General features: G+C 36.6%; 1 protein-coding gene across 1 annotated transcript; it reads left to right on the top strand.

The window, feature by feature from the left end:
* The first annotated feature begins 389 nt into the window (after positions 1-389).
* Positions 390-1,877, top strand: LOC118070601 (uncharacterized). The gene has a single exon (XM_035089305.1). It carries the CDS (start codon positions 390-392, stop codon positions 1,875-1,877), a length of 1,488 nt encoding a protein of 495 aa, XP_034945196.1.
* The last annotated feature ends 7,247 nt before the right edge of the window (positions 1,878-9,124 follow it).

The following is a 9,124-nucleotide window of genomic DNA, read 5'->3' as shown; positions in this document are numbered from 1 at the left end:
CGCTGAAAGCATCACCATCTCTTCTAGGCAACTCATCAGCGAGAGCCCATCAATGTTTACGACACATGATCAGACGACTCACAAAAAATGACTCATATGCACAACTCTACCACAACTTTATGCAAGAATATGAGTCACTGAACCACATGAAACGAGCCAAGGCAAGTCCAGTCAACTCTCCAGTGTATTATTTGCCTCATCATGGTGTCTTAAGAGAAGACAGTGTTACTACAAAGCTTCGGGTAGTATTTAATGGCTCTAGTCCATCTTCTAGTGGTCTGTCAGTGAACGATATTCAACATACTGGTGCCAAAGTCCAGAAAGACATTGCAGACGTACTCATTTGAATTAGACAGCATAAATTTGTGTTTACATCAGACATCACAAAGATGTACAGGCAAATCAAAGTCCATCAAGATGATTGGGATCTCCAGAGAATCCTGTGGGTGGACGAGCACTCCAAGATCATCCCATGTCAACTCACAACAGTCACGTATGGTACCAGATCAGCTCCATTTCTGGCTGTTCGCATAATGATCCAGCTAGTGAAGGATGAGGGTCAAAAATTTCCTCTAGCTGTTGATCCACTATTAAAAGGAAGATATGTGGACGATATTTTTGGAGGTGCTGACACAGTGAGTCAACTGATAGACATCTCAACTCAAGTCAGACAACTCTGCATGGCAGGTGACTTCCCGTTGGCGAAATGGCACAACAACTCAATCCAATTCCTTCAGTCAATCACAGACAACTCATTAGAAGAGCAGATCCATTCATTTGAGAGCTGTAAAACAAAATTACTTGCGCTCTCGTGGATCCCAGCGAACGACTCATTTAAGTTCAACTCAAAACCTCCTCGTGAGAAGTCCAAGCTCACGAAGAGAATAATTTTATCAGAAACAGCACAACTCTACGATCCACTTGGATTTTTAGCACCTTTCATTGTCAGAGCAAAGATGTTGCTACAAGAAATCTGGCTAGATAAACTCTCATGGGATGACCAAGCCCCAGATCACATCATCACCAAGTGGACCAGCTTCAGATCAGAACTCTCACACGTTTCAGACCTCTCAATTCCACGATGGTTAAAGATTACTCAGAAATCGACCGTGGAACTTCATGGATTTTCAGTCGCCTCACAACCAGCTATGGCAACAGTTGTTTATATACGGGCTACTCATCCAGATCATGGAACTTGTTCAACTATAGTCTGCTCAAAGTCGAAGGTTGCTCCATTGAAGAAGATGTCTATTCCTAGACTAGAACTCACCGCAGCATTGCTGCTTGCCAGACTGATCACTTATGTAAGGAACAACTTAGACATTCAGCCAACTCAAATAGTATGTTGGACAGACTCCTCAGTAACTCTGACCTGGATTCAGTCTCATTCATCCCGTTGGAAGGAGTTTGTAAGAAATAGAGTGTCAGCAATTCAAGATCTCACTTCTATCAGCGTTTGGAGGTTTGTACCTGGCAAACAAAATCCAGCGGATTGTGCTTCTCGAGGTATCAGCATATCCCAGCTTCGGAAGCACCCCCTGTGGTGGACAGGTCCACAGTGGTTAACAGCAAACGAATCATCATGGCCAACTCAATCATCAGTGTACGATTTAAAAGCTCAGCAAGAAGAGCGACCCGTGATCACGTTAAATACTCAGACAATTCACCATGATTATCAATGGGATATGATATACAGACATTCTCGTCTAATCAAATTGCTCAGAGTGACTGCAATTTCCTTCAGGTTCAGCCAACTCCTTAGACGAGTACCTCAGTCATCTCTTACCTTTCCTCTCACGCCACGAGATTTAGAGAGAGCAAGGATTTTTTGGATAAAGGCAACTCAAGAATCGTACTTCTCACAGGAAATCAAATAGATCAACTCAAATTCACTGCCCGTCTCATACCCCCTCGCACGATTGACAGCATTTATTGACACTCAAGGAGTCATACGTGTTGGAGGGAGGTTAGCAAATGCAAGCTTGGACCAAGAAGCAAAGCATCCTGCAATCCTACCACAGAAAACTCATCTTTCCAGACTAATCATTGCAGATGCTCATGAAAGAACATTGCACGGTGGGACGCAGGCAACTCTGAACCTCATACGATCATCATACTGGATCATCGGTGGACGACTCCCAGTACGATTCTGTATTTATCATTGTATGAAATGTGCTCGTTTACGTGGCGAACGAGCGAAGCAGTTAATGGGTCAATTGCCGTTATCAAGAATCTTTCCAGCCCGACCATTAGCCGTCTGTGGTGTGGATTACGCTGGTCCCATCACGCTAAAGACTTGGAAAGGCAGAGGCGCCATAACATCTAAGGGTTGGATGTCCATTTTTGTGTGCTTCGTTACATCTGCACTGCATTTAGAGATTGTAACAGATTATTCAGCAGACTCATTCATTGCAGTGTTCAGACGGTGCACTGGACGTCGAGAAGTCTGCAGAACTCTCCACAGTGATTGTAGCACCACATTCCAAGGCGCAGACACGCTCATCAGACAACTCTTCAAGCAGGGGACTCAACAGGCCAGTCAACTCGCAGCTGTATTGACAAAGGATGGAACTGAGTGGAGGTTTAATCCACCAGCTGTACCACATATGGGAGGAAAATGGGAAGCTGCAGTCAAATTTGTAAAGTTTTATCTTCACAGAACTATAGGCGACTCACTCTTTACATATGAAGAGCTTTCCACACTGCTTGTCCAGATAGAAGCAGTCCTCAATTCCAGACCACTCGAACCTCTCTCAGCCGACTCTACAGACATCTCAGCGTTGACTCCAGCACACTTCTTGGTTGGTGAACCGCTCGTAACATTGCCAGAGCCGTCACTAGAAGATGTGCCAATGCCACGCTTGTCCAGGTGGCAATTTATTCAGCAGCGACTCCAATCGTTTTGGTCAACGTGGTCAAAACAATACCTTCACCAGCAACTCGCCATTTCCAAGTGGAAACACCCCATTCACAACATCACAGTCGGCTCACTTGTACTACTCACTGACGAGAGGTTCCCACCAACGAAGTGGCCTCTCGCCAGAGTGATTGAGGTGTTCCCAGGATCAGACGGACTCATCAGAACAGTCAAACTCAGGACAGCAGCAGCAGAACTCGTCAGACCACTCACCGAACTAGTCATCTTACCATACACTCCACCAGCAGAAGATCAGCAAAGACGTTGCTGATGGTGGGACAATGTTCTGACTTGGAGGGGCCCAAGTCAGTTAGTCGAAAAATATTAAAAAATTGTTTATGCCGGACTTGTCCACCGGCGCGTCAGTCAACTCACTGGACCAATCATCGGGAAGTATTTCCCTCATGGCCCAGAAGGCAACTCTACGGCCCTAGTGACGCCAACGAGCACTTGCGGCGTCAGTAAGCTCCAGGCAAATCACGCGGTCATCTCTGTACAATAGTTCGCAGTCAAATCGCAGATTTTTTGCAGTCAGCTCACTCTTTGTACAAAAAAGTACGGTCAACTAAACTAAGACAACTCTCACGAACATACGTGAATCGTCAAATTACTCTCATCAGTGCCAGTGGTCCAGTATATTCAGTTGTAGTGTCTTTGGGCGCGAAGCTGAACTGGCGTCGACGCCATAGTGCCTCACGGACAGTCACACATCCATCACACACTCGAACAACTCAGGTGTATAGTGTGCCTGTTGCTATTCACTGTTTGAGACTTTTTTTGGTGAGAAAAAAAACAACCATCAGACAATTCAAAAGTGTATGAACAATGAATGTACAGTCAACTCACATAAACTCAGTGATCATTAATTTCTATTGTTTAAGTTAAGTTTTATTGATTAATAAAATCTATGAAACCCATACAATTTGGTGTAAATGAACCATTTTTAAGGAACCTTTTAGCATCCAACCTGTTTCGTTATTCTGCTCTTATTTATTACAGTCCACTAGTTTTTAGTTTGCTCGTCCGGCCGACTTGAGGTCAGAACATATATGTATGATTAGCTTATTTTTTCATTATCGGATTTCACTTTTTTCGTCAATATAACAAATCGATATAATCATAGATATAATCATTTTAAATTAGCGAAATATATTATATTGAGGAAAGTAATGTATATAAAAAATCAAATTTTACTCCGTGTTATTTTTAAAAATTACGTTCCTGATCGTCAATCATATTATTATGTTTGCACTTTTTTTAATGATAATCAACATTGTAAACTTATCTTGTCAAGTTCTTAAATGTTAGAATATTTCTGAAGACATATGGCATACATTTGTCATAGATAATAAAATAATGAACAAGAACAATTACAAATATAAAATAAGTAATAATTGTTAATAAAGCAAAAGAATAAAAGAAATATCAGTCGGGTGTATGCTCTGTGATGCTTTTTTTACGTTAATCGATGATAATAAAAATTAATTCTCATTAGTCGATGAATATAGATAATAATTTTTTTCAACCGTAATTTACTTCTCATATCATCATTCTTCTGAGTTCACGTAATCGGAACGTATTGTTAAACAGTAGAAGGAGGTACTATCTCCACCTCGTTCTCATTTGGGACGTATCTTCCACCGTAAACTTGGTAAAGTCGGGACAACGTGTCTAAATTTTATTTAATTATGTTAAATTGAAGACAGTCGAAACTTTGTTAGTTGACGCGAGATTACTAGTGTGCAATGTTATTATATTTACAAATATCATTATTAAATTCATTACTTTTTTCGGTCAAATATTATAATGTATATATGAGTTATAGAATGTATTCGTTCTAAAATTTTACAATTGGCGATCACGAAAGAGAAATCTTGTGATAATTAAAGGTACTATAAATTTATAAAAATCATCTATTACTCACATTCATTCAAGTAAATAATCTTTGATATCATTAGAAACTGAAGTATTTTTTATATACTTGACGTCGGAAGAGTGATTGAAGTAGAACCTTTTTTATGTGTGAACAGGCTTTTTCGGATCCTACCCTTCACTCATAAGATACCAGTAGGTACAACTTTTCATGTGATGAATGTTGTATTCGTAAAAGACAATAAAAATTTTCCATACTATTTTGGAATAAAAAGTTGATAATATCAACATGTCATGTTATAACCATCGCCTAATCCGTTGCACGTGATATTTTTTTATCCCCGTTAACATGGTATAAAACTGTTTTTAATTCTTTTAACAAATACATATCTAGGATTTTCCCAAAAACCAGACAGTTCTTTTTAAAATAATAATATTTATATTAAAAGTTAATTATTTTTTGTCAATTCATTGCGACAAAATTTTTTGTATTTCGACCAAACTGAACTCAAACTATTTCATTTGTAAAATTTGCTTCATAAGATACACAACATCACGCTAATGGCAAAAGAATTTTTATTTGAAATTATTTTTAATTATATTATAATTAATATTGAAATTTCAAACTGTTTATAAATCATAAAAAACTAATAAATTTTTTTATGTATTGTTATTGTAGTAAGTGTATGAAAATTCAATAACATTATCGTCTACTTTCGAATTTAAAGTTCATTATAATCGTATTTTGATGTCAGAAAAGATATTATTCCAAGGACATATTTCTCATTGAAAGAAACCTAATTATGATATTTCATTACAAACATATTTAATTACGGTTGGAGTTTAATGTTATACATATGGAATATCAGCCTAAATTTGTTTCAATATTGATATTATTGATTAACAATTAATTGCATGAATGAAAACAAAAATGGAGAATTGCGTAATTATTATCAATGAAATAGTATACGTGATTGGTGTGCATGCAGGTCCAAATAATCCGGGCAAAATTAAGAATATGATTCAAGTAAATAAATATAAGGGAACTGAATGTAAGTATGTTTACTACGCAACATTTTACGGGATATGTAGTATCAAACAATCACGTTCTCCCAATATTATGTCGGCTGAGCCAGTATCAGCAATGGTCGAGGCCGCCGACATCATCTTTAATTTTGCTTTATTCATAATTATAATTTCTCACCGTTCACCGATTCAAATTGTCTACTTGATTTTTTATATTGAAATACATTTGCCCAAATACTATTATTATATGAAGTATTATATATTATAGATTTTTCATATTAACTTATTTGCAGTGGCAGTTGTGATTAATAATATATAAATTATTGTTATTATTAACATCTTCAATCATGGAAGCTCGTTGTTCCGTGTGTAACCAAATTTTTAAAGCGAAATATTTATTAAAACACTTCAAAATCAATCATAAATTTAATCTGAATGTAGCATATTGTTGTATACAAGCCAACTGTTTTCGAAAATATAACGATTATAATTCATTCTACAGTCATTCATTGAAATGTAATCAAAATATTGGTAATAATAATAATAGAATTGATATTGTCGAAGTCGAGAACCCTGACGTGAAAATGATTGAAATTATGAAGAATAATGAAAATGATGATCCTTATAGTGATGTGTCACAACCTAGCTGTAGTAAACATAGACATCAAAATACATCTGATAACAACAAAATTAACCCGTTCTCAAGCAGAAGATATTATAAAGAAATGCAATGATCTAATTATAAACAGTCTATTTCCTCCATTGCATGAATTTATCAATAGCCACATTCACGAGTCGAATATAAGATAGAAATTCTCCTCATGTGAATTACAAAAATTTGAATTTGATTTGTCTCAAATAATCAGTGAATATAAATTTATCATGGAGTTAAAAAAACGAAATTATTATTTTAAGCCGAAAAAAGTAGTATTCAAATGTAATGCCAATAATAATGAAACATCGAATAAAAAATTCCATTCTGAAGGATATTTGATCCAATTACCATTAGTGTTTAAAGAAATTCTTCGAGTTGCCACAAGTTTTTAACATAACAATAATCTATCTAACAAAACTGAGCTATGATTGCGGTAGTAATGGAATATCAAATATTGATCAAACAAATTTTTGGAAAAAAAAAGTTAAGGCTGTAAAAATTTAGTATTATCTTTGATATTATATGAAGGCGAATTCGAGTGTGGTAATCCGATTGGATCTCATAAAACCATTAATAAAATGACGGGAGTGTATGTTTATATTCCATGCTTACCACCAGAAATTTTCTCAAAATTACTTAATATCTTTCTGTTCAAAATATATTATTCATCTGATAGAGAACAATGTGATTTAAAAGAAATATATAAAGAATTTATTTTACAACTAAATGAACTAGCAACAACAGGTATTTCTTTAAATATTTCAGGTGAACAGATTAGTGTTAACTCCAAATTAGCTCTTATAACGGGTGATAATTTGGGTCTCAATAAATTTTTAGGTTTCCAAACGAATTTCAATCTAGATAAAAATTTCTGTAGATTCTGTAAAAAGAAAAGTTATAATATGCCTTACACACATACATTACATACATGTATATTACGTTTGTTATGTCCGACTTTATGATTACATTTTTTTTGTTCCTTTTTTTTTCCTTCCCTCATATATATATATTTCGCTTTATTTTTGGTAAATCAAAAATAAACGCATACCTAATTTACCGATCCGCTAACAAAATAATTTTTTGTATTTGACGGAAATTGAGTTTCACGCTTCCTCATGAGAGAATTCATTTCCCATGCAGAAACCCGAAGCCCTTGCTTAATGGAAAAATTCGTTTTGTTTAAATTTTAGTTTCTCAAGCTGACTAAGCTGAGAAACAGGTCTTTATTTTAGCTACCTTACAAAATAGAGGCTATATTTAAATAAAAGGAATTTCATTGTAAGTACTTTTTAAATAAAACGCTGAAATCGGAAGCGCTTACGATGCTTTATCGTTCCGGTCTTCTTGGAAAACCCCCGGCGACTTAGACCAAGTACCGAGTCTACCTGTAGACGACACAATTTTTATCGGGGCTTTTTGTCACTGACCAGAGATTAATCAAGACAGCCCGCGTACTTAGCGTCGCGAGAATTTTATGATGTCAGTTTGCTCAACGACGTCGAACGAGCAGTTAATTTCCAATCGAAGAATAGTTTGTGACTAATCAATCAATATTTCAGGCATACCTTAGCAAGCCTATACTTAGAAATATATATATATATATTACGAAAACGACTGTTATTGAAAGAGAAATAATTTGGGTGTAATCAGAATTTAAATATCCGAGATTAACTTACGTCCGCGCCTCCTGGGCCAAGTTCATACCGAGCGCTTCCAACGTATCTCATAAAAATTTAAATACTGCAGTAGGAAAAACTTCAATCCTAATTTTTCGCGCCTTTTTATTTTAGTTAAACTTTCATAAAAAGTCGGACGTAACAGTTAATTTTTGGTGGCAGCGGTGGGATCTGGAAGATCTACTTTTCCTGCTCCCCCCTCTTGCAGTGACTTTTTCTATAAGAATCGCGCTTTTAGAACCTTGTTGGTAATAAAGAAAGGAAACTTTTCTCGCGCGTGCTTCATTCACTCGTGTTTTTAATCACGAATAGTTACTAAGCAAAATTCCCTCCAAGTCGAAATTTTCCGTCTAAGAAAAAAAAACTTTTAAATCTTTTTCAAATATTCGATCTACCCCATTATTAATTATTTGACCATAAAATCCGGGTTTCAGTAAGTTACGCCCCGATAAACTTGACAGCGTAACATCCAAAATATAAATAAAAAAATATTTTTTCTTAAAATCGCGCGATCAGAAGTTTCACGCCGTGTCACACGTTCCCCTCTAAATCACCATAAAAGGCAATGAATTAGCGGCATTTCTCGGTAGAAACGCGCTAGTAGATGACGACAGGTGTACTCCCGCTCACCTACGAATTTTCTTAATTTTCAATTTGGCAATTTTCAATAACTTGATTAATTTTTAGCGACATAAAGAGTTTGTCGCGCCACAGTCATTTGCCGTCGGATAGCGGCATCGAGATTCTGTCAGCATAAAAGTCCAGAAATTTAATTTACTAAGGGTGACTACCACCCTTCCAACGCTCTGGGGAAACCCCTGGATACACCCACGTATAATTTCGATTCATAAAAATTTATTTCTCTCGTGGTTCTCCCTTGTAAATTTGTTTCGTTGAGTGACGCGCAGTGGAGCGCGAACGTTGGCCGTCGGATCGAGCAACTCTCGCCGCCGCGGCACTGTTTACCCTCATTTAAGG

The sequence above is a fragment of the Chelonus insularis genome, unplaced genomic scaffold (assembly GCF_013357705.1).
Source record: "Chelonus insularis isolate UGA/USDA-ARS -01 unplaced genomic scaffold, ASM1335770v1 contig_65_pilon, whole genome shotgun sequence".
NCBI lineage: Eukaryota > Metazoa > Arthropoda > Insecta > Hymenoptera > Braconidae > Chelonus > Chelonus insularis.
This window is presented reverse-complemented; position numbering and strand designations above follow the sequence as displayed.

Coding starts and splice junctions, on each gene's coding strand:
- LOC118070601 (XM_035089305.1), top strand. CDS start 390: ATGTACAGGCAAATCAAAGTCCATCAAGATGATTGGGATCTCCAGAGA.